Genomic DNA, 25,353 nt, shown 5'->3' on the forward strand with positions numbered 1-25,353 from the left:
TCAGGGATCCAGGAGGTTTTATTGGCAGTAAAACGTTAACACATTCTCTTGGTTTCCTCGTGTGAGGATGACAGGGGGTCTCAGGTCCTGCGAGAGGGTCTCGAGCCAGGCCATGTAGAGGGAGCTGGGGCAGCGGCCCTTCCTGCCGATGGGTGGAGTGCTGCAGCACAGCGAGGGGCGTGAGGCAGGGCTGGCACAGAGCACTGCCACAGCCCCTTTCTCAGTCCAGTGCAGGCTATTTCCCTAAAAAGGAGCAACACCACATCCTCCCCCAAACAGGATGCAGGCTGGAGCCCTTGGTGTCTTCCAAGGGCTTTTCTCTGTAGTGTGGCACCGTCCCACCACAGCATTAGGGTGTCTGTGCAGGATCTCCCTGCCCAGGGAGGGGTGAACATCCAGAGGGACCATTCCCATGGGGCAACAAATGGGTGTGGGCATTGCTGGCACCTACATGGCTATGAGTGCTGCATCCCGTGAGTAATCCAGCAAAATCTCATTCAGCCTCACTTGTCGGAGCGACTGCAGAGCAAAGAGCATTGAGAAACGCAAATTAATGGTTTCCAGAAAGATTGAATTTTGTCTAAAAAGCTGGAGACCCTTTGCAGGAGCTCCCCCAGCACTGGTGCTACCTTGGCTCTGTTTTTATCGACCTCCTCATCAGAAATCTTCCAGGGACAGCCCTGCCTCATCTCATTCACTGTGGCCTCATCTTTGAAGCCATCGTTCAGCCTGAAGGGAGCGATGAGTTCATCGAACCTCTTGATGCTGCAACACAAGCAGACAGTGCCGAGGAAGAGGGTCTGGGCAGGTTTGGGGGTGCTGGGGGGCATGGGGAAGGGGAGGGGGCTGGTTACTGCTCTGGCCGGGGTTTCTGGTTGATGTCAGGGAGGATGTGGACCTCATGGAAGCCGAGGCGGAACTTGCTCAGCAGAGAGACAATCCTGATTGAGGGAAAAGGACACATTTTCCCTGAATTAGCAGGAAACAGTAGCTCTGACAGGGACCTGCCACAGCAGAAAACCCTGCTGCTGGCCTCAGTTTGCACTTCGGGTTTTCCCACTCTGAAGCCACATTGATTTACAGAGAAATGAGACAAAGCAGCCAGGTCAGAGCTCACAGATCCCATTATGGCAAAGCTGGGAGGGCTCAGCAGGATGGGAAGCAGCTTCTGTCACTACCCATGGGACAGTAGTGGTAGCCAAGTGGCTAAGAGATGCAGTGGCCACCAGCACTTACGCCTTCCTCTCCTCGTCCATCCTGTTGATCTGTCCGCCAACGAACACCCGGATTTTGCACTTTCCCCACCGCTTCTTGCGCCCCAGGAGGTAGGGGATGAGCAGTGTGAGACCTGTCCCCAAAACACCCAGTGGGAGATGCAGCAGTGACCCCCGGGCTCACCAGTGCTTGATGCCAAAGGCCAGGGATGCCCTGGCCCCATTCAGCAGGGACTGAGCCCTCCTGGGCACCACAATGGAGGTGCTGGGCTCGCATTATCTGGACAGATGGAAGGTGAAGGTTACCTCCGTCATCAAAGAGCCAGTAAATGTCAATGGTCTTCTTGCCCTGCTCGCTCTGGAAGATGGTGCTCGCTTGCTGCTCACTGGCCAAGGTGGTGGGGTCCACTGCCGGGGCAAGAGGGTCCTGGTGTCAGCAAGGGGAACCACTGGCCACGGATTAAAGGTATCACTTCCTCCTGGTCCCAGCCCTGCTCCCCATCACTGCTTGAAACTCCCACCTCGCCTGCAAAATAATCCTCAGAGCTGGGGATGCTCTGGGCAGCCACAAGCCAGGACCAACCTACCTGTGCCTGGGGCTGCTCTGCTGCCAGTGCCATTCTTGGGGTGTTCTGCTGCCTCAAACGTGGGGTTAACTGAGGAGGGAGGAGAAGAGCAATGGAAACCGCAGCAGTTCCTCACTGTCCCCATCCCCTTTGATCCTAGCACAGGAGTGATGTCCTGGCAGGACTGTGACCTTCGTCTGGGGACATGGTGCTGGCTGGCACATCCCACAGCTCCATGCCTCTGAGCATCCCTGGCCACCCAAAACCACTTACCATGTGCCTGCAGCACTTGGGAAACATTCAGCCCTTCCTTCATCCGCATTAAGCACACACCATACTTGAAATCAAAAGCGTCGCTGGAAGGAGAAGAAGGCAGTTAATGGGGGGGTGGCACTATCAGCCCAGCTGGACCCTGCACACGTGGCTGCAGCCATCAGCAACCGTGGGGCCACCACCAGGTGCCAGTATCCCCGAGAGGTGGAGGAGCCGGGGTGGCCGTACTGCAGGATCCCCACGTAGTCCTCCAGGCTCTGTGGAGACGCCGTCCGCCAGTTCCTCTTGTAGCCCAGCACTAAGATGTTAGGTCTCATCTTCCCGAGGCCAGCAGCCTATGGATAGATGTCCCCATGAGACCCCTCTGCAGGGACAGACGGACGGACACAGGTGGTGTCAGTCCAATCAATGGGGGAGCAACACAAAGAGGGCTGTCTGGAGGTTGTGGAGGGGGTCAGAGCCCCTCCAAGCTGTGACAAAGAGGAGGGACTCTGCTGGTTGAAGGCCAGTGATGACTGTACCTGGATGAGCATTTGGACACCGCTTCTCAAATCCTCAGCCACCACATCCGTGTAGAAAGCCTTGATCTTCCTCTTCATTAGCCACTTAGTGTGGCCATCTGCCATCAGCCGGGACTCCGGCATCTTCTGCTTCCGTGGTCCCTGCAGGAATCAGGGGCAGGAGCTCAGGCAGCCCCTTCCAGCTGGTGGTCTTGCCACCAAGGACTTCTAGCTCCTCTCTTCCCAAATCATTGGCAAGAGGTGGATGTAGCCACTGCACATATGGGAGGTTGCAATCACAGCAAGAAAACCAGTGAATCCAGGGAGCTGACAGCCGGTGCGTACAATCCCAACAGTCCTGTGTGTGCAGATTAGCTGGATCTTATTGCACCCAATTGCTCTGGAGACTTCAGGGCTGCAGGACCCCCCTGTCCTCTCAGCAACTATTTCATCCTTCCAAATCTTTTGCAATTAATTGGCAAAGGGAAGCCATAAGCCCACAGGAACATCTTGATGCTTCACCAATATTGCTTAACAACACAGAGAGGCTTCCAGTTGACACATTTCATCATCCAGCAGCACACAAGTGGGCTTTTCAATTTCCACCCTGTGAGCCCACCAGGATACAGCTGGATTTCCCAGCCCATCACCCACAGGTGGCCAGAACCCCCAGGACAAGGAACCCACCGGCTTCTACAGTGACTCACAATCAGCACGTTGCCGCAGAGCATCAGGCTGAGGTTCTTGGTGAAGGTCCCCACAAAATCCACCAGTGCCGGGCGGAAGTTGGGTGGGCCAGTCAGCACCAGGCACTGCGGTCTGCAGGCAGGGGAAAAAGGGAGTGAGGGATGGTACTTTGGAGGCATGGAGCCTCTCTGGAATGAGCTGTGTCTCTTCTCCCATGCTTGGCCACCAGCAACTACAGGGAGCATCTTTAGAATGAGAAAATGTTATGTGGCCTGAGGGTCCAGTCTTACTCTTTGGTCTTTTTATATCAGATGAGATCAATGTGTCTGTGTCTGCCTAGTACAGGGAGGGCAGGGTTTGCCCTGCTTCCTACCTTTGCCGACATGGCACAGACATAGGATTTTGGAAACGGACACATTTTGCTGTAGCTCCTGGTTACTGAGGGTGGTGGCGAGGATGTAGCCATGGGCACAAAGCCTTCCTGGGTTTACCGGAAGCAGGAACTGGCTCTTCATCCCACTCCCCTCCATGCCTTGCACTGCAATGAGCTGCCCTTGCCTGTAGTTCTTGATGTGCTCATCCACTTCACTCAGCCCCACGGAGTAGTTGAGGGCCATATTGTAGGAGCTGGCTTGCATGGAGGAGCCCCAGTTGACATCTGCATGGGGAAGATGGATTAGCAACAGGGCCAGACACCTTCTGGGGCACAGCTGGTGCCACGTTACCACCACACACCTGGCTTTTTGTAGAGGACATATCCCAGGAGGAAGATGACGATGCCGAAGGCAATGAGCGCTGCCCACCAGGTCAGCAGGAACATGATCACCACTGAGACAGTGGCTCCAAAGAGTGCGGCCCACTTGCTGTAATACCGAAAGGAGGGTCGCCAGCCTGCACGCAAACACACAGAGCGGCCGCTGCCGGGATGGGGAGCCGGACGGGGAGCTGGCCGCCGCAGGGCACAGTGTGGCATGGCACAGCCCACCTGGGGAGTTGGTGATGGAGGCGTGGAAGCAGCTGAAGTTGATGAGGGCGTAAGAGCAGAGGAAGAAGTTGGAGATGATGGGGGCGATGGCGTTGAGCTCAGCTGTGGGAGGAGGAGAGTGAGCTGTCAGTGGCAGACACTGAGCCACCCTGCTGGTGGCAAGCTCCAGGAGGGTGCTGGGGCAGCAAGCACCTACCGATGAGGATAAAGCCAATGGCAATGATGTAAGTGAGCATGTAGCCACGGATGGGCTCGCTGTTCCTCCCATAGCCCTTCCCGAAGAAGCCAATGAGAGGGTAGAGCTGGTCCTTGCAGAGACACTGCAAGGAGAGACGCAGTGGGGGCAGCAGGCTGTGACAGGGACGTGGGACGGCAGTGGCATGGTGGCTCTTGCATCCATTAAGAGCAAGGGCCGAACTGGACACATGCCCTGTGTTGACAGCAGCATCCTCCTTGCCCCAGGGCTGCTCACGGATGCAGAGCCCTGCACCAAGGAGCATCACCCGCTGCTGAGCTCAGGGAGAGGAGCTGGGGTGTGCAGACACACCACCCCCTCACCTGGAAGACTTTGGGGGCTGAGACAAGGCAGGCCAATGCCGAGGAGAGGGTAGCGCCGAAGATCCCTGCTGTAATGAGGGGGCCAAATCCAGACACCATGCTCATGCTCTGCATGAAAAACAGGGGATCAGGAACCCCAGCATCCCTGGTGCACCAAGCTCCACCCCAACCCTAAGAGATTTCCAGCCCCAGGCCCCATCCTGCTGCATTTCCTTTAACATTATCCAGGCAGCAAAGTCCAGCCACATCCAAAAGCCCAAAGAAGACACACTCCCTGGTGCCTCCCTGCTAAAACATGGCTGTTTTAAGAGCATGGGTGCCCCCCAGGATGCCAGGGGTGTGCCAGGCATGCAGCTGCCCTGGGAAACCCATCCACTGCAGCACAAACCTGGCCAGGAGCAGGAACTGGGGTTGGTGATCGTGTTGAGCAGTACCTGGTAGTAGTTGCTGAGCCCATATCGGCAGCTCTGCTGTTGGGCACAGGAGGTGAAGTTCCAGCCGAAGCTGCAGGCCAGTCCCTCACAGCCCGGTGAGCCCACAGCCACGCTGTCATTCAGGCTGCCTGAGGCATCTCGGACCACACAGGCACCTGGGGGCCCACACAGGGCTAGAGCAGGGCTGGCATCTCTCCATGCTTTCACAAAGCCCAGCCCCACATTCCATTCATTGCCTGTAACAACTCCCAAGTCCCTGCCATGGGGCTGCCCCACTGCACGATGGCTTTGAGCAATGCCATGAGCTCCACTACCCATCCGGGCTGACTTTGCCCCATGTGGAGGCAGGAACAATGTCTGGCACCTGTGGCGTTCACACCGGGATATCCATGCCAGTGTCCACAGCTTGTTCCTGGCTCTCAGCCACCTGCATCCTCCCAGGCCACTCATTTTGGGCGAGAGGCAGCCCACCCACCCAGCCCACTCACCCACTGCACCTGAGGACATGCTGCTTACCGATGGTAGCAGAAAGAACCAGGTAGGACACAGTGGTCCAGAAGATGGCCATCAACGTGCCCTTGGGGATGGCCACGGCAGGATCCTGCCCAAGGGAGTTGCAGAGATATGTAAGACAATTCTCCAGCAGCACTGCTAACATGGCAGCTTATTTGTGGCTGCTGTACAAGAAGAATTTTAATTCACTGTATTACAAAGCCACAGAGCATCTCCTGGGTAAGCCTCCCCCAAAGTTCCCAGAAGAAATAAAATAGAGTCAAATGGTTGGATCAAAATGAAAGCCCCAGGGAAAATAGGGCTTGAGCCCTGAGAAACACTGGCTCAGGCACCAACAGTCACAACCCACCTTCAGGTCACCCGAAATGTTGGCCCCAGCCAGGATGCCAGTTGCTGATGGGAAGAAAATGGAAAACAAGCCAAAGAACGAGCCCTCAGGTCCACGCCAGTTGGGCACAAAGTTCTGAGCAAAGATATCAGCTGGGGAGGAAGCAGAGGAGAAGAATTTGGGGCCTCCTGTCTGCTTTTTTTCCTGGCTAAAGCACCTCAGAATTGGCTGGAGGCATAGTGCTGATGGTAGGGACCCCATGGGAAGGGACACTGTGCTTTTAATGACATCTCTCAGCAAGGACCACTTTCCCATAGCAACATCTCCCCCAGCTACAGCAAAGAGCCAGGCTCCAGAGATGCACTTGGACCTGCTGAGTGCAACCCCAGCCTGTGGTGGACCCACCTCGGTAGCTGAAGAAGCCCTTCGCTTGCTTCTCGGTGGTGGCTGGGATCACCGTCCCCACCAGGTAGTTAATGAAGGACACCAAGATGACCAGGAAGAACAGTATCTGTGCCTGCCAGACCGGAAAGAGCCAGCTGAGGGCTTGGGGGTTTGGGCACAGAGCGTGAAGAATACATTAGGAGAAACCCATGCCCGTTTCGGGGGAGCTACAGGCATCCTCTGCTCCTCAGATGCCTGGTGGGCAGCAGGGACAGCTCTTAGCAGCCCAGAGGAATAATGTGAGCAGGAGCAAGGGTTACCTTGGCCTCCCACTCCATGCCAGCCAGGGAGATGCCCAGCAGCACTGTCACAGTGATGACCCCAATGATTCGGATGTCATTGGTGGGGTCCACGATGAGGGAATTGTGCTCCTGGGGAAGGGGAATGATTCACAATGTGGAAACAACTCTCTTCCTTACCAAACCACTGTTTTTAACATGAGTTTTAGCAGACACTGTTTGATTATCAGTGGTAATCAACACAGATTTTGTAAGGAGAAGGTGGGGATGGAGGGGTAGGGGGGGTTGGGACCCAGAGGACACAGAGCCACTTTCTTACCTGCAGCAGGTCCCGGACAGTTTCGGCAAAGCCCACTGTGTGCATGGCCACAGCCACCGCGTTTGCAAAGGCAAAGATCAGCCCGATGGAGCCGCCCAGCTCCGGCCCGAGGCTCCGTGAGATGAGGAAGTAGGTCCCACCTGAGGCAGGGAACACCCCAAGGCATTACTGCTTCCCCCATGTTTTTGGGGTCCCCACACACCTCACAGCCCATGCCAGGAGTTCACATCCAAGGGGCAGCCCCAGGATAAAGAGACGCCTGGAGTGGCCGGGAGGGAACGCGCTACCTGATTTCACTTTGCCATTGGTGGATATGGCAGAGATGGACAAGCCGGTTATGGTGGTCACTGTCACGGACATGAGGATGATGAGCCATGTCAGGGCTGTGGGGAACGGACATTGCTTCACTCCTGCATCTCCCAGCCTTCCCTAGGAGTCCCACCACCCCCCAGGGTGTTTGGGGAATGATGGGCCAGTGCCACTGTCCAGCCCACGGTGAACCGCAGCACCCACCGATTCCTGCCTGGGCGGTGATCCAGGGCAAGCGCAAGTAGAGGATAACTCCCCAAATGTTCAGCATGCAGCGAATCTGGGGGGACAGAGGGGAACTGGCCATCAGGGCATTGACAGCTGGGGATGGCCAAAGCATGCCAGCTCTGCTGCTCCTCGGAGAAAACCACCCCACCAAGGAGGGCAGGGAATTGCTCAGAGCACAAGCGCTTGGAAAAAATACAGATATTGGGAAAAAATGCAACATGACTAAAATGCTTAGGGGGTGGGAGGGCAGGAGGATGCTCCGTGTGGGATGGGTCACACTCACCATGACGCCCTTCACCCATCCAAAGCGGACAGGTTCTGGCATGGAGGCTCTGCCAGGCTCCCCTTCTGCCTCCTCCAGCCCAGCCTCTGGCCCGGCCTCTGGCAGGCCATTGCTCTGCTGCAGGTCAGACACTGGCGTGCGGAAGCGGCCTGGGTCAGGCTGTGGGATGAGGGGAAGGCAGGTGAGGGTGGACTGCAGGCAGCCATCCCTGGAGGCAATGCTCTGGTTGAGCACACAGCTGGAAACAGCTGGGTTCTCCGACTTCTCCCAGGGCCTTCTTGGGGATGTGCAGTCGGCACAGCACCAGTCATGGCACCAAGAGGCAGGAAACACAGTGACACACCACAGACACGTCGCAGGGATCAGCAGCATGGCCAGGGGATGCTATGGATACAGCCAAGCCCCGTTACCTTGAGGATGGAGTGCAGGTCAGCCAGTGAGGGCCTGCCCTTCCTGAGATCGCCTACCCCCTTGCTGTTGGCGTAGTGCTCGTAGGCAGGCACCACGTCCACCGTGTTGTAGCCGAAGGTCCTGGTGCAGAGGGTGCTGCTGGACAGGTGGGTGGGCTGGGCGCTGTCGCAGCCGGACCCTTCGGTGGGTGCATAGGGACCCCGGTCCCCCTCCTCCATGCAGGGCAGAGGAGGCAGGAGAGTACTGATGGTGAAGCGGCCACTGCAGTGGGCTGGGGGCAGATCTGGGATGGGCAGCTCGGCCATTGCCCCTGCCCAAGTGCCTGCCAGGTGGGGGACGGGGTGGAGAGGGGCTTGCTGGCTTTATACCCTGCAAAACTGGAGCGAGGCAACTGGCACACACCCACTGCTGATGCTAATAGAGGAAAGGAATCAGCTTGAACCACCCCGAGCTGGTCAGGGGGAAAAAAATAGCTGGAAGGGATACCAAAACCGCAGTAATGGGCATCACTGCCTCCCAGCGCTCGATGGGGGCAGCGATAACAGATTTGAGATTAAGTCCCAAGGACAGATCAGCAGAGAAATGCAGCATTGAGTTTGCCTCCGGCCCCAACCCAGGAACATTCAGTTCCCACAGGGATTTATTATGGAAAAAGGGAGTAAGACTCCCACGCACCCTCGCCCTTCCCTGGGATACTGCCCCAGACCCGTCAGATCTCGTAAATCATCTTGGCTGGTCTCCAAGATGCCGCCTGTGGCATTGAGCTGGGCCGGATGCAGGGAGGGGAATGGCCACTTTATCTCACAGTGAAACCATGGGGAAAGGGGGAGTGTGACATCAAGGAATGTGAGGGATACCCCTGCTGGGACTCAGATTCCAGGAGGCTGGAGAAGCCAGGGTACACAGAGCAGTGGCAGTCTGTCTGTGCTTGTCCAGGGCTGGGAGCTGGCAGCTTTCAGTACCAGGCAGCAGAGATGCCCATGGTCCCACAGCCCCCTTCCCCTCCTGACCCAGGGACAGGGCACCACTGAGCACCCAGGGTTCAGAATTCCCCCCAGCCCCATCCCTGAGTTAATAAGCCACTTGAACCCCTGCTCACATCACAGAAAACAGGAGCTGAGGCCGTGTGGCCGTATACCCCACAGCCACAGAGCCGAGGACAGGGGGAGGGATGGGCGCCTGTTACACCCCTGCAGCCCCTGTCACATGTGTCCCGAAAGCAGTTACAGATAAGATCAGCAAAGACAACAAACAAGGCCGGCAATAAAATCCGAGGGCAGCCCATTGGAATTTCAGCTCGTGTAGCTTTGCAAGTTAATGGAAAACTGGGCCTGCCTGCCCTGCTGCCTCTGGCTGTCTTTGCATTCACACACAAATTCTGACCTGATTTTTGAGGACTTGCTCCAGCCCCCTTGTTTGTGTGAGGGCAGACGGCCGTGATCACCCAAACCCCGCGCACCCGCTTAGCCGGGAAGCTGAGGACAGGCAGCCTGGTCTGCATCCGTGCTCAGCCCTCGCAGCACTGCAGAGCACCTCGGAGCCTGGAGAGCGAGGACAAGGGCGAGGTGGGGACGAGGAAAGTGTCTCACCCTGGCCCCTCATGCAACACCCCCCACAAACTGAACACCAGCTTCCTCTCACAACAGATGCGCCAGCAGACTCACACCCAGCAGAAATGGTTTTATTGTAGAACCTTGTTGTTTCGTCAAAAACACTGATTTGTCCAAACCAGCGCAAATCAGCCTCGTAAGTGGGGGGTCTGTTAAACACAGCACGGTCAGAGATGCTCCAGAAGAGACAGGAGGGCTCCAGAGGCGGGCGAAGAACGAAGCGAGTGGTATGATGCAACCCTGGTGTAGTGAAATAGCCGGATTGTAGGAAGCGCTTGTCGTCGGCCTGATTCACAACACCAGCTGCAGCAACAATACCGGGGCGGAGCGGCGCTGGGAGCTGCGGGCAGGGAGGGGAGCTCTGCAGCACCTCCCTCCAGCCTCTCCACTCACAGGGAAGAGGTGCCAAGTAGTTTCTGCAGGGCTTTCCCTCACTTCCAGCCGATTCCCCCAGTTTGTTCTGGCTATTAAATGCATCAAATGAACCCAAAATCGAGTTAAGCAGAGAATGGTGCAGTGCTTTATACAGCTTCTTTTAAAGACTGCCAAAGTGTTCTATTCCAACGGGCTTTAATGAGGCTTTAATTGATCTGCTTCCAGCCCTGTGGAAGAGGGAACCTACCGCCCTGAGTGACACAGGACACATGAACGATGCAGGGGCTCAGCGCTGCAAACCCACCAGCAGAGCAGACTCAATTTCTCAGCACGGCAGCAAAGGAAGCCTGGGAAGAAAAAAGAGATGGTTATTTAGCCAACTGCCAGTAGCCTTTCCCAGTGGGAACATAGAGGTCATCTCCCATCTCTTCCAGACACCATTTCCATCCTTCCAACTTCAGACCCAGAGAGAAAGAGGACAAAAATGCTGGTAACAGGGACATGAATGGTGGCAGTATTTGAGTGCTGTCCCACCCCAGGGACACAGAACTGGAATTAACAATATCCCCTTCCTTCTTCCAGGCCAGAAGGAAAACATTTTGCTTCTTTGAGAGGCTGGGCTGACAAGGGTTGGGAGAGTAACAAAACCCAAAGAGGTTCATTAAATTCACTTTTTCTGAACACAATTTCCTCAGCTCCTGTGAGGAACAACATCCAAGCACTGTCTTAGACAAATGCAGTAGTAGTAGGAAATGGAGGTGAACAGAGAAGCCACCTCATTTAGCAGGTCTACTCCAGCCAGAGGATCTGGAAAACACAACAAAAAATCAGATTGAGATGCAGAATCTGCATTCAGTGGGGAAATCCAAGGAAAGGCAGAGGAGTAGGAATGTAACCCACAGGCTGTAGGCAGTACCCGGACTGTGACCAGCATACTTTGGGATAACGGTGAAAATACTTAGAAGGATTTTCTTGTGGGGACTAGAAAAACCTCACAGAGATGGCTGAGAAGACAGGACCCACTGACACCAGCTCTCTGACAGTGTTTAGGAGGCCCTCGAGGCACATTTCAGCAATGCCAGTTCCCACAGGAACTGATTGTCTTCCCTCAGCTCAGTGTAGTTTTTACCAGGTTAACCCTGGGCAGAGCTTTAACTACCTTTTTCCCGACTGGACAGGTAACATAGAGCAGAAGTTTACAGTGAATATTTCCGGATTTCTCTGCAACTCCCCTGTAAACCCAGACCACATCACTCAGCCCTTGCTCCTTGGAGGGGGTGCAGCCTGTAAAGCTTTAGGAGCTGCTGCACTGGTAATGCAGCACGTGTGGATGTTCCAGAACCAAAGAGCCACACAAACTGTGGGACGTAGGCCTGGAGACTGCCTGCCTCTGCTGCATCCACACCAGAACAGGATGGCACGCGCTCTCACAGCAAGCACCTTTTCACTTTCTCCTCCAACCTCCAGCAGCAACACAAGCTTCAGCTGTATTTGACTCAAACCAATGAGCCACCCTTCAGATGCATCTCACCTACCTGGAGGATCTTTAATGCCAGGGATTAGTCTCACAGTAGGAAAAAGCAGATGAACTATCCTAAATTTAATCTGTGCTTGCTTCATGTATAAAGAGCAGAGCTCCACTGACTTAGAGAAGATTTGTCAGTTTTTACTCAGAATGAATTCAGCTCAGATGAACATCCCCAGCTCTGCTGCACCCTATGCACACTCCCTGTTGTAAAGGGAGTGCTTGGTGACACCACCTTTGAACAGGCAATACCAAACACAAGGCATGACACCCCAAAAAACCCTTCCAGCACATAAGCTATTTAGAAAAGGCTAAGCTTGTAAATTAGCAAAGTCAAAGCATGATGGTACAAAACCTGAGGAAGCAGAAGCTGGTTGTTCTCTCCAGCAGAATAAGCATAGGGTGGGGGGAAAACAGGGACATCTGGAAAACCATGGGGGTGCCTTATTCAGCAAAGCACCAGTATGTGCGTCAGCATCCACCTCAAAGCAGCAGCAAAGCCCTTAAAGTCATGCAGAGGAGTCAGGTTTGCCAGAGCCAGGCACAGGCACTGAGCTGGAACCTGCCACTCTGGGGAATGTGGGAAGATGGATGGGATGTAACATTCACCACCTGCACAGACCTAAGAAGAAATCACAGGGCCATCAAAAAGTAATGAATTAATTCCAAGTATCTGTGGCACTTTCTGTTATACCCACAATCTCTTATCTTGACTGAAATGGGGCTGGTCTTACCTTTCCAGGGTTAGTCTTGGGACTTGGACTCCCTGGCATTTATTTCCCATCTGTCCATCACAGAAGGATCATCTTAGATTTTGAAAGCATGAAATAATTCAGTTTCTGATTAGCTTAAAAAGGGACCAAAGGCTGGAGTCACAACCACTGGGTACAAAGGGAGCAAACTATATACAGACATCAACCTTCCCTTTTACCAACACCCATGAAGGCTGAGAAGCACCAGAAAGCACCTGCTACAGCATCCCTGAAGGGCAGATGGAGAAAGGGCAATGTACTGCTTATAGAAGGTCCCCAGGTTCAACACTGGACATCAGAACATGCCAGTGAGGCAGCACAATAGCTCTCCTGAGCAGGGGATGGGCAAGAGACAGGAGAACAAGGTCCTGAAATGGCAGCAGTGAGACCTGAGCCCCAAAAATCTGTCCCTGCATGAATGGCAGATCAGGGAGAGGGAATTAATTACAGCAGGGAAGGCGGCCCTCACCCTTCCCAAACAGACTCCAGCGAACCTTGTCCCTCTCTTGCTCAGGTCAGTGGTTGCCTGAGGACAGGTGCAGACTTGCCAGACTCTGTGTATGGGACGTGGTTTGATGCTGGGAGTAACTCGGGGACAGGGGCTGAGCACCAGCAAGGAAAACACAGGAGCAGGGTCACCCTGCAGGACTGCATGTGGGGCAGCCCTGGCCCCACCGTGACTGTCCACAAGCAACAGCGAAGGTGCCTGTTCTCTACGGAATGGGATCAATCGTTACCTGAGACATGCCAAGAAGCATTTCCACACAAATATGCCAGAAACGTTAACAGCCAATACAGCTTTCCACTCACCGGCTGACAAGTTTGTTAAGCAATTCTACCCCACTCCCAGCCCCAAGTAACTCCTTGGTAACTCACCAACTCCCCTTTACTTGCAGGGTGCTGTCCAGGAGTCTCTCAGCCTTCGGTTGGGACAATCCTGGCCATGCTACAGGAGCACTCCGTGCCGCACACAGTCCCTAGCTCTATCCACTGGGAACCCAGCAGATGGTTTGCTAATGCTGAGAGACATGGACTGGCGTGGCTGGCAAGCCCTTTGGTTCCTGTCCAAAAGGTGGACAAAACTTATGCTACATTTCTGGTGAAAAAAGTAATTAGGAAATTGTCATCAAGTCAGTCAGATATTCTTCCATCCCACTAAACTTAGACATTGCAAAATGGAGATGAATTCTCTCCCATGATAGCTATTAACATACAAAGGCTGAAGTCAGCCCCTACATTTTGCTGCCTGGTCTGCATTCCAAACTCCACATGTTCACATATCCCAGTAACACAAGAGGGTGAGACAGCAGCAGAGGAGCAACAAGAGTAATCACCAACATTCCTCCCATTTTGTTTCAAAGATAGGAAGTTATATTAAAAGAAAAGCTTATACTATAACATGCTGCTTGAGCTTTCACTATTATTTAATTTTAGCTCAAAACATTTAAAGGTAACCATTTTTAAAGCCCCTGGCTTTTGTAGGACTCAGGTTTCCCACTAAACCAACAGTAATATCCATCCATGCCCAACACACCCACACCTGGGCCTCTCTGGCTCAGCTTCCTCACTTCTGGTGAACTTGGAATCCAACTGACTAAAAACTCACATGTTGCTCCCAAAAAACTCTCCTACCAAAACACACCTGTTTCTAACCCAGCTGCTCCTGCAAAAGCTTCAGCAGAGCTCAAGGGCTGTGAACAGCTGGTTCAGCATGGAGGGGTCTGTGCAGCACACAGAGCTCACCTGCACCGCAGCAGCACATGTGCCACACGAGACAACAGGATGGACTGATGGCAGTGTGTCACAGGTGGGTGGGGCATCAGACACATTTTCAACACTTAACATGCATTCAAAACCCCCTAAAGTTTCCCAGCTTTATGCTCATTAAGCAGTAAAACTCTTCTTCTCCATTTCCTCTTCTGCTATAAAATTCCTTATTTGGGTCTCTACTGCAGAGCTACGACTTCTTTCTCTGCATAGCCTATTAAGTAATTAAGAATAAATTTCAAAATGTAAACCAATTGAAAATAAAATCAATAAAAACATAAAAACACAAGAATCAGTGAAAATGAAAATGTCAAAAACAAATATCAAAACCAAAGAAATTTATTTCTGTCAACAAAAATACAGAATACAAAATGACACTGGTCCCATGGGCCCTCTGAACGTACTAAAGACAGGCACAGGCTGCTGCAACCCCAGCCAAAGCTGCTCTGCTAATTCATAAGGATCTCCATTTGCACCAGTCTTGCGTTTGTGTCTCCCGATGTTCTGTATGGGATCATCCCAGCAAACATTATCAGTGCACGAGCTTGAGACTGAAGTTGCTAAAAAACAGAAAAGCAAAGTACAGTTACCTTAGTATCAAAAAAAAAATACAACGGAAGTTAGACGTGAATTAAACACTTGCCTCTTCAAACAAGCACATGTAATCTTTATTTCTCAGAGCTGCACTCTGGAAAATGAGTCTCTGCATTTCGAAGAAAATCCACTTATTCCCTTTTCCAAGCATTAAAAGCATGTCAAGTTACTCTTCTGCTTAAAAAATAATCCCATTTATTTGAAAATAACTAAGAAAAAACATTTTCAGCAATGTGGGGCATTGCTGTACTGCAACAATCTTGTAATTTCTGCATGAAATGGGCTTTCCCAGGGCAACAGGATTCCTTCCCACCTTGCAAAACATAAAGTTGATCCTGTTGAAATGTAGCACTAATGTTCTCAAAGCAGCAGCAGTAGAAGCAAATCAGAGTTGTACACACACCTGGAGATCTCCAGCATTACCTAAAACATACCAATCTCCTCAAAGGCTCCTCAGGCCAATAACACAATGAAAGCAGAGGCACCAAGCCCACTCAGACCTCACCCAAAGCAACCAAACCCCTTCTTGCACACCAGAAGACTACAGAACAGATGAAGGAATCCAGGAATAATTTGTTTCATTTGTTAAAACTGTTATTAAAGTAAAAGGAAAATCATTCTGATAACTGGTACGAGTCAGGAGAATACAGAAAACCCAAATCTTTGTAGAAAACTGTTCAGACTGCTTTAATTGCTAACAGATGTTTCTACTTAAATATTAAGCATCTCAAAATTACTGTACTAGAAGATCCCACTGTTCAAATCTTGCTTTCACCTACTGACTGCAGGGAAACCCAAAGGTTTTTAGGTTGCCGTTGGCACATGGATGGTAAAACTGACAGCAGGAACTTAGAAACTGAGAAGTGAAAAGCTCATTCCACGGTTGGGAACTGTTAAAACACCATCCCTGATCCCTCTTCGGCCAATTCCACCCCTTTTTCAGGGTGATATTAAATCAGTCTGTTATTCAACAGCCACAGAGCAGTTTTGGAGGCTGATAATGGAAAAGCTGGGAGAGTTTTCCCAAGACTGACCTAATTGCTAACATCTCCCAGGACAGTTTCCCTCTCAAGCCCTCAGCTACCACCAATGCACTGGCAACTTGACAAGGTGGCCTGGAAATCACTCATTCTGTCCCATTCAGTCTCCCATTCTGCTCCCAAATGCGTTACACAGTGAGACCATGTAATTTTGTCTAGGCTGCTGCTTTGCAGTGGAGATCAAAACAGCTGGTGGATGAAAAAAAAAAGCATGTCAAAGTGTCCAACTCTTTGGAGTTAAAGTATTAAGAGGCAAAAACTCTCAGCATGACTAAGAAGGGCTGAGGAGCAGTGTGAGTTACTGTTCTCTTTCTTTACCTTTACAGTAGCAATGATACCAGAGCTGGCCTATTTTTAAAAATCAAAACAATACTTTGGGAAGAACAAACAGAGGTTTGCAGAGGTTAAGAGCGGCCTGGAGGTCTAGATGTTCTATTGGCTGTAATTACTTAATGAATGTTTGAGTTACTTGTGATTTTAAATAAGACCATAGATAATTAAAAAAAAAAAAAATCCATTCCATTCATGACCTAATTTTGCCAAGATAACGCCCTTGGGCTGCTCCAGAGAGTTCACCACCCCTGACTGGGGCAAGGAGCATATGACATAGCTGTCATGCACTCACAGCATCTGGGTCAGGGCTGTCACCACAGCCATGGTTTCCAGCACTGCAGGCTGGGCTCCCTGCAATCTCTGCCTGAAATCTGACAAAATGGATCAGGCCAAGTGGGACAAGACTTTACTCCCTCATTCCCAAAATGAATTAATTATATACATAAAGGAAAAAATACTCAAAACACAGCTTGGGTGACTTAATTCTGAAATAAACATAATGCAGAAATGCCAGCTCTGACCCCAAACCTGATCTTTTCTAAATAAAGCCCAGTCCATCTCTGAAGTGAGACAGGAGATGTTTAGCATAGAGCATTACTGGGTTCAGGGGGGGCTCCAGCAGTACTATTCCTCTCCATCCTGCCCTTGCTGCCAGGTCCATGCTGTTCCTTCCAAAGTCCCGCCCATGGCAGCAGGATCCCGCTCAGGGTGGTTGCAGAGCAGTACTTGGCACCAGAGGGCAAATTCAAGAGCTCTGCGTTCCTCTCTGGGGGACACTGTTCCCTGCTATGTGGAATAAGCCTCAAAGTTACAAACAACAACTATCTTTTCTTCTGATGATCAGAGGGATCTGAATCTGCCTGTTCTGATGGATCTAAAGAAAAGCCACGGATTTCAAAGACCTATTCAAAGAAAGGGAAATTTTCACTTGCATTGTCTACTGGGCAATGTGCTGAGATCGTTAAAGCTTCTGAAAGGGCCTGATTTCCCCATAAATTTGCTCCCCCAGAGAATATGGAAAAGCTGCCCTTCTCCCAGGGAAGCTCAGAAGACAAATTCTTGTCACACACAGCCTGCTGAAGCTCATGTCTGCCATCTCTGTCCAGGTGAATGAGATTTTGCTAAAGAAACACTTCTCTCCTCTCACCTGTAATGCCTTCATTTCTTCCCACCACGAAAATTGCCTAAGTTTCCTCCCAGCTGAAACAATCTAGATTCCCTGCTCCTGCAGTCTTGAAGAAATTCCTCAGAGTAAGAAAAAAGAGGAACACATGCTAAAGCCATTCTCACCCTACCTTCCATGCTCATGTCTGGTATTTGTTTGCACATGCAATCTTTAGGCAGATGGGAGTTACAGGACAGTAGAATTTTTCTCTTGCTAATCCTACATTAGCAGATTTATGCTCCCTTGTGACACTCCAGTCACATAGCTGATCTCTCATCCCCTCCCTGACAGCAGATGCAGTGGACACTTGTCTCCTCTGATGGCTAAGCACAGCTTGTACTGCACATGGCAGCCAGAGATCCATGACTCAGAAACCCCGTGCTCCCAACATCACTGACACCCTGCTGCCATGAGATCCCATCACAAGGCCAGAAGCTTGATTAATAAAACTTGAAGCCTGAGGAAAATAAAACTTTCAAGGGTTTTTAGCAAGGTACATCATCAGTTCATCTCCACAACTGTGACAGCACCAGAGTGCAGAGCACATTTATGAAGCGGAGTTGACACTGAGCACGCTGTGGATATAATATAATATCATGGTGGCTTCCTTCCACATAAACCTCTGCCAGCAAAGCTGCTAATCCCATCCCCAATCAGCCCATGGTATTCATCCTGAGCTGACACCTGACAGCACTCCACCCCTATGGAGATGGTAAATCCTTCTACATGAGGCATAAGACTAAAATCACAAAACCAAAATAGACAGCTCACTTGGAAAGCAAGGAGCTAAGGCACTGCTTGCTCAGTGCCAAACTTGTGAAGACACACAGCAGGTAACAGATTGTGTTAGCCTGGGACTTCTTCACACATGCAGAGTTTAAGGTGGGAGAAGTCCAAGCAGCATGTATCCTTCTCCAGTGCTGCTGGTCTAGAGTACAAGCACCACTCTAAGGCAGGATCCTGTAGCTCTCACAGGCTGTGCCCCAAAGACAAAAGCTGTACCATCACCTGAGCCTTTTATTTTTCTATGTAATTTAAAAATGCTACTAAGACTTTTACCAATATTACAATTTACAGATCAAAGGCACTTCTGCAGCTGACTAAAGCCTGGAATAGAGCTGGCTATGGCCCAAGTTGGTTTTCACTCTCAAAAGGAGTTGATATTTGTTTTCTAATCTGTTAAGACAGGATGAATGGTTTGGCCTTGGTTTCCAAGTGCCTGCAGCAGCTTTAGCTTAAGAGTTACAAGACCAGACCTGACTGGAGTTAAGCTGTGAACCCTTCTGCTCAACTCCCCATGTTGGCAGGTGGGTGCTCACAAATCTGGCTGTGCCATTGAAATGCCACCTATTCTGCAGCTTGCTGAAGGTGGAGGCTCCCATCAGTGGCTTAGGGAAAAGCCTCTGCACCAGCTCAAGCAGTGAAATCAGACCCACTGTTGTCAGGCATTTCAGCAGCAGCCAGACCAAGCACTGCTGCAAGCTGCCCACTCCTCTGCAGAGGCAGCAGAACAATGCTGGCATTCACCAAGGGGATGTGCTTGAACATCTTGGTGTTTCACCCAAGAACACAAGCCGAGGGGAAGAGTCAAGGAAGGCCTTCCCACCAGAAATGGACACTTATTCATATGAAAGGAGTAGCTATCAGGTGCTTGAAAAGCAACTACTCCATTGTCAAGGCAGCAACATCAACCATCCTAGAGACACTGCACTGTCCCCATTTGCTTTACTATCGAAGATTCCACTAAGAAACAAAAACTTGTTTTCTCTTGCTAGGAGGTGAATATAGGTGCAGTATCTCCATTAGCTCAACGTCATTTAAAGCAATATCATAGACTCAGAATGGCTTAGGCTGAAAGGGACCCTAAAGATCATCCAGCTCCAACCTTTCTTTACACAAAGCTGAAGGCATCAGAGACTAGCCTTGAGACTAAGTAACTGGACAAGCTCAGTAGTCCAAGACTCTAAGTAACTGAGCAAGCCAAAACCAAGACCATTAGAGATTCACAGTTACTTGAGGCCCAGTCTCTTGAAACCAGCAGAACAGGATATAGGAAAACTTGTCAGACAGTGAGGATTATATTCTTACCGAATCTCTGTCTTCCATTACCCGCTGGGGTCTGGCAGGAGTGGTTGGGCTTGTGCCTTTCATCCTCTTATATTTGGTGAATAAAATATTCATGGTTGCAAGCAGGACCTCAGATAAATTGTGTTTGATCTACACAAAAGAGGAGAAAGAAAAAGACACAATGCAGCAAAAGGAGGTTGGCAGAACCATTAGCCTTACTATCCAGGTTCCTGTAACAGTCATACGTGTAATGGTTACCCCTGCTATGACTGCTGCATCCAGCAGAAACACTACCCAGAGCTTTGAGACAGACATGCCCAATGGCTGCACCTTCATGTTTGATAGCAGCACGTCAGATAAAACGCAAAGCACCCAAGTACACACAACCACTGCCTAAAAAAGAAGTGTCACCCTCCAGTTAAAACAGTTCAAGAGCAGTAACAGCTTTCCACTATGCTTCATTTGTTAATACACAAATCCATTAATTCCTGTAATTTAGAGGGAAGGAAACAAACACCCTACAAATGCTTAGTTAGCATTAAGAGCACGGAAGAACTAAGTCACCAGCAAGTTAAAAGTTTTCAATATTCTGAATTCTTTAATCAAACTCAGTAAGTTCAGGGAGGCTCAGATCTGCAGATGCCTTCTTCAAAATGGAGGCAGGATTTCTGGGTAGGGAATTCTAGCGCTCAAAAGAGCAGCATTAAGGAGAAAAAGTTGCAAGCAAAGAGTCTACTTGTATGAAATCAAAATAATCTCACCCTTTTTCTCTGCTAAAGAATAAAAATGATGAGATGACAAGGTTTTAAGATCCTTTTAACAAAGCAAAAGGCTTTAGGAAGCTAAACCCAAGACATGACTTACTTCATCACTGAAATTCCGGAAGGCAGCAACTCTCTCCTTGACGCAATCTTGGCTAAGAGGTACAAGCTTCAGGCGTTCAATAATCTTCAAAAAGTAAAGCAGGAATCAGGACAGATAATCAGTGTTCTATGTACCATATACTAATAAAGTGTGGTTTTGAAGTATTAATGAAATGGTTCTGTTTCCATTCAAGAGAAATAATTTCATTGTCATTTACTGGTTTATCTCCTCACTTTGTTGAGCAACAGGAATATTTTGTTCAATGTCTACAAAATAGCTCCAGGAAGATCATCCTGTTTATCACACAACAGGGAAGAAACACCTTTCTAAATTCCTATAACATTGCAGTCCCTTCTAACTCATTAAATACAATTTTTAAAGTGATGTTATTTGAGACATTCTGGGCTTTCAAGGGCATTAGGAAAGCTACACTTCAAACAGAAATCTTGAAACTTACATCAAAGGCCCTGTCAACGTGACCAGCGTGATATTCATCAAAAAATGTGATTAAGTCTAGCAGAAGGTAGAACGTGGAGTCAATGGATTTCTTTGCACTTATCCCCTGTGCTTTGTATCTGAAAGAAATTGTGTTACAATTTTATTGTGCGAAATGGCAACCATTTATAACTGTGCCCTTCCAATCCTTGGAAGTGGAGACATCAAACTCAAGGACAGAGGGCATTTAACAAAGGACAGCTTTCACTTTCCTTAACCAGGAGGCAGAATTTTCACAGGTTGTGGCTTTTTAAAAACACTGTTAATCACTTCCAGTTTTGCATCAAATCCAGCATTTGTTTCCTTTAAAACATTGACATTTCCCACATTCATGGGGAAACAGTGCCAGGCAGCAGAGACCTGCAAGCAAGCCCTGTACCAGCATGTTTAACACGCTGTTTTACAGCAGACAATCCTCCAGCACAACTGCTTGCTTCAGGCAAGAAGTTAGGACTTAAAGATGGATTAAGAGCTCCTGCATGCTCTCGGGAGCTACACTGGCTATGGGATGAACTGGAAGGCTGCCTGCTCTCACTCCTAACTGCATGAGGGCACAAAGAAGCTCCTTCCTCAAGGTTTAACAGCAAGAGTGGTGCTGCAGATGAAGAAACCAAATAGCCTCTTGGCCTTCTTGTTGGGTGTCTCCCCTGCATCACAAGAACACAAAGGAGAAATGCTACATCCCCACAGCACTGTCATCAGGACAGTACACAAGGAAAAGCCCTGTCTTACATTTAACTGGCAAGAAGATGTGCTAGTCAGAGCTGCTCTGGCTTTGCAATCGCTGAGGTTTGCAGCTGTGAAGTGGCATTATTCCGCAGTAGTACTTAGTGCCTTCAGACAGATCAAACCACGTAGCAAACCCAAAAAGCCCATTACAGCCTTTGCTGAAGCTTTAACTCAAGCCATAGATTTAATTCTCTTTAATGTCTGCCACCAAATCAGTCTCTCACTAAGTCAATACGGCACCAATTTTCACTTGATCCCAGCCTGGCTAAATGAAGGAAAGGCTGACTAGAAGCAGTGACTGGCAAATGCCACTTGTCAAAAGAAGAAAGGCAAAGGCCTCTGATGGAAATCAATACATTTCTGTATTTGTCTTCCCAATTTCAAAGTGCCAGCAAGTGGGCTTGGTTTATTTTTATTCTCTCTGCAGCTCAATGGTTGATAAAGACTAGTAAGGCATTTCTCACGGGTATCCACATTTTGCTCTAGCAAAATACAGGAATTGGCCCTGGCAGTCACTGTGACAAGATGCACCAAAAGGTGACAATTTTAAAAAATCATGGACATATTTTGCAAATACAGCCTTTCAGAATCAGGTTATTCCTAACTTCTAGCTGCTAATGAATCTTGAGCACTGATGTCTCTCAAGCACATACCCTAATTAGTATACAGACATGGCAGGGAACATTCTTTGTAGTTGCTTCCTTTCTTTTCTGGACACCACACAGTACTTGGCTAATATAACAGGCTGTGGAAATGAGGTCCAGTGCTTGCATTAGCCATACACAGTTCATCTTAAATACTTCCTTTTTAGCTTTCATTAAAGCAGCAGTTTTCAGACAGCTACTGAACTATTGTTACAACTCAGAATTACTGGGTTTGTAGCTCTCTCTTAATACTATTTTGAACAAGTGAATTGCACGCAACGACTCTGCGACTGTTACAATATTTTGCTCTAAAAATAATATAAAACATACAATTCATGGTATTTATTGCTCCTTAACAGACTATCTCCAGCTGGCAATCCTGATTCACCTACAGATAAAACTTCTTGCCAAATTTACCTGACCTGCCCCTGAAGATTTCTGTTTTCAGTACTGCAAGCCATCATGAGCAGGACAGGGTAAATTCTGACCTCTTCTTTGTCTTTCTAATTATACTGCTGTGGATGCCTCAGTCCAGCCTGCAGAAACAATGTCAGGAACTAATACCCACAGCACTGTTCAGTCCCAGGTCAGGTCGAGGTGAATCACCCAGTCCTGCCCTTACCTGAGTCTTACCTCTCAGCAATGGAATGGGCCATGTTCTTCAACCGCTCCTTGTTTGACTGGGGAGTGCTGATCTGGGGAACGACTGGACTAAGGAGCTTGTTCATCAGTTCTAAAACTTTGTCAGGGTTCTGTTGGCATTAAAGGTACACAAATAAAAGGAGCATGATGGAACTTGGTGTTTAATCTCACTGAAAAAGCAGAAAAGTCTCATGCAGTGGTGCCTAGTGCAAGCCCAGAGCCGCTTCCCTCCCATAAAGAGTCAAGATCATATTAGCAACATTACGCTGCTGGGTCACGAGAAAAAGCATTTCCCCCTAGTTTTTCTCTAAAACAGTGGTTATGGTTGTGTCCACTTTTATTTCAAAAGGAAACAAGAGTACTCAGTATAATGCCCAACTATTTTAGACTTCAGTTCAACATCTATGAAATTGGAAGACTACATTCCAGGTAAATAATTTCACTAGACAGAATTAAATCATGCGTGGAGCACTCTCTTCAAAAGAGCACCTTGATCAAGAGCAACAATGTCCTAAATCAGAATCCCTGGAGCGCAATCCATCTCGATTTGCTAACTAAAACACCTCTTCATGCATCCTATGGCTCTGTTCTTCCAGCAGCAGAACTAAGCTCCTTGAATAATGGCAATTCAATCTCCAAGATGAAATTTAACCTCCTAATCACAAGGGAGAATGTTTAGAAGGAAAAAAGGTGAACCAAGTACATACTTAAGGCAGCACACTAGACATATACCTTTGCAAGGTCATAGAGTTTTGCAGCTTCTTCAAACAATCCTTTATTTTCTGCTGCAGAAGCCACTTTGTTAATAATGGATTTTGTGTCACTTGTAAACTTGTCTATCACTCCAGGCTAAAGAGGTGAGACAAAAATGAAAAGAGAAAAGAGGAATCAGAAGGCTCAAACACTCCAGAATATTCTGTCAAGGCAATGAATATTTCACATGTTGGCTTATGATTAGAATGGCCTGTACATTTCCGTGGGAACGTGCAAAAGTGAGACATTAAAAACAGAATGAGCTCTTGCAAGAGGGACTCTCTCCTAAATGGAGCCAGCACTGAGATATCCTTGGTTTCCAATTCATTCCAAATGACCCAGATAAAATAACTCAAGAGTTTGATCTGTTAATTGCTGATGACACATTACAGAGAAGAAAACACAAAAGACTGCAGCATATTGCATTCCAGGGGCTCCAGGGATGCAGTTTGTTTATATTGGCATGACAGGTTGTGAGTGAAATCTCACACAGATAAATGAAAGGGCAACAAGAATTTTAAAACAAATAATAAACATGTAGAATAAAAGAGGTGAAAGACTCAAGAATATCTGGAAATTACTGTAGTTGAGGATACAAAAATAAGACTATATCATCTAGAAGAAATTATTTTAAACTTCAAATTGCTGGTTTCTCACCAAAAAAAAGAACAAAACAACAAAATATTTGTAAAGATTATCAAGTTACCTTGCTCTTTTGTATGCAATCTCACTGCTTTTGAAATGACAAAATAAAGACATCTAAAAGAAATTCCTGCCAGAAATAACATCCCCCCCTATTTTTGACAGCAGCAAGACCCCCAATCTTAAAATTAAGATGTAAATGATTCTGCAGTCTGATTTACAGAGAAATCTTCCAAAGTTGTCACAGCAAACAGAAAAACTTCATTGATTATCTAAAATTTTCATCATTTGCATGCACTCTCCTCTTTCCAGGTAAAACCTTAAGGTTTCCTTTATCTTCTGACTGCGTAATCTTACATTTTACTTTTAGGTAACTGCTTTTACAGTGGCAGTAAGGTCCATCACATCTAAAAACGGCTGAACTTTGATCCAATACTTGTCCTCACCTATACGAAGGTCAGATCAGCTGTGGCCCTTACTCCTTCAGTTACAAGGACCTTTCAAGAGCTGCGATACATTTCTTCTGAGGTGAATGAGGATGTCATAGATAGTTTTCACATGCACACCTCAGTTAACAGAACACTCTCACACGCCCACTTAAACTAAACTACATTTCCTAGCGGGAAGATGAAATTCTGATCTCACTCAAGTTACCCAATGCCATTTGCTTCTTCAGTTATACCAGTTGTCTAGAGGGACATAATTTGCCCTGCAGTTCCTGACCTGCCTTTTGTTAGGGCAGGTCATAAATTATTTTGTAAAAGGATCTCATACCTGGAAAACTTGAATGTATTCAAACACAGTAATAACCTGGCTAGTCAAAAACAAAGAGAAGCAAGACTACTCATAACTACTTTGGAAATCATACGTAAGTTGTATTTTATGTAAAATAGAAACATAAATTGTGAACTCACCTTCCTACTACCATCTTTTTCCAGCTTTCCAAGAATCATATCAAACTATATCCACATAAATGCAAAGTAAGAAAAAAAAGGAAACAAAAATAGAGAGATGAATTGCACATATTTCATAATATATTTATTAAGTACAAAGATGCAGACATGG

The 25,353-nt window shown here is 48.7% G+C and overlaps 2 protein-coding genes across 7 annotated transcripts in view; both read right to left on the reverse strand.

Annotated features, from left to right (window-relative positions):
* On the reverse strand, positions 1 to 14,617 carry SLC12A3 (solute carrier family 12 member 3). Its single transcript, XM_010396657.3, has 26 exons — positions 8,291 to 14,617; positions 7,881 to 8,039; positions 7,574 to 7,649; positions 7,348 to 7,443; positions 7,061 to 7,200; positions 6,763 to 6,873; positions 6,464 to 6,575; positions 6,080 to 6,210; positions 5,734 to 5,818; positions 5,218 to 5,372; positions 4,784 to 4,891; positions 4,422 to 4,545; positions 4,226 to 4,327; positions 3,976 to 4,131; positions 3,799 to 3,898; positions 3,261 to 3,372; positions 2,575 to 2,715; positions 2,282 to 2,388; positions 2,054 to 2,136; positions 1,802 to 1,870; positions 1,521 to 1,622; positions 1,237 to 1,348; positions 855 to 941; positions 630 to 765; positions 452 to 519; positions 1 to 160 (listed from the first exon to the last, which is right to left on the reverse strand). The coding sequence occupies exons 1-26, from the start codon at positions 8,594 to 8,596 to the stop codon at positions 19 to 21; spliced, it is 3,120 nt and encodes a 1,039-aa protein (XP_010394959.1). The 5' UTR covers positions 8,597 to 14,617; the 3' UTR covers positions 1 to 18.
* A 24-nt stretch (positions 14,618 to 14,641) lies between these two features.
* The window catches only part of NUP93 (nucleoporin 93), a 79,692-nt gene continuing 68,980 nt past the window's right edge, over positions 14,642 to 25,353 (reverse strand). For all 6 annotated transcript variants that reach the window (XM_039558383.1, XM_039558384.1, XM_039558385.1 and 3 more), the window contains 7 exons: positions 25,203 to 25,247; positions 23,626 to 23,742; positions 22,885 to 23,003; positions 20,841 to 20,958; positions 20,384 to 20,467; positions 19,541 to 19,669; positions 14,642 to 14,880 (listed from right to left, as the gene is read on the reverse strand). In XM_039558383.1, coding sequence (XP_039414317.1) covers positions 14,770 to 14,880; positions 19,541 to 19,669; positions 20,384 to 20,467; positions 20,841 to 20,958; positions 22,885 to 23,003; positions 23,626 to 23,742; positions 25,203 to 25,247 — 723 coding nt within the window. In that variant the 3' untranslated portion in view covers positions 14,642 to 14,769. The remainder of the gene's footprint in view (positions 14,881 to 19,540; positions 19,670 to 20,383; positions 20,468 to 20,840; positions 20,959 to 22,884; positions 23,004 to 23,625; positions 23,743 to 25,202; positions 25,248 to 25,353) is intronic.

This window comes from Corvus cornix, chromosome 11 (genome assembly GCF_000738735.6).
Source record: "Corvus cornix cornix isolate S_Up_H32 chromosome 11, ASM73873v5, whole genome shotgun sequence".
Taxonomy (NCBI): Eukaryota; Metazoa; Chordata; class Aves; order Passeriformes; family Corvidae; genus Corvus; species Corvus cornix.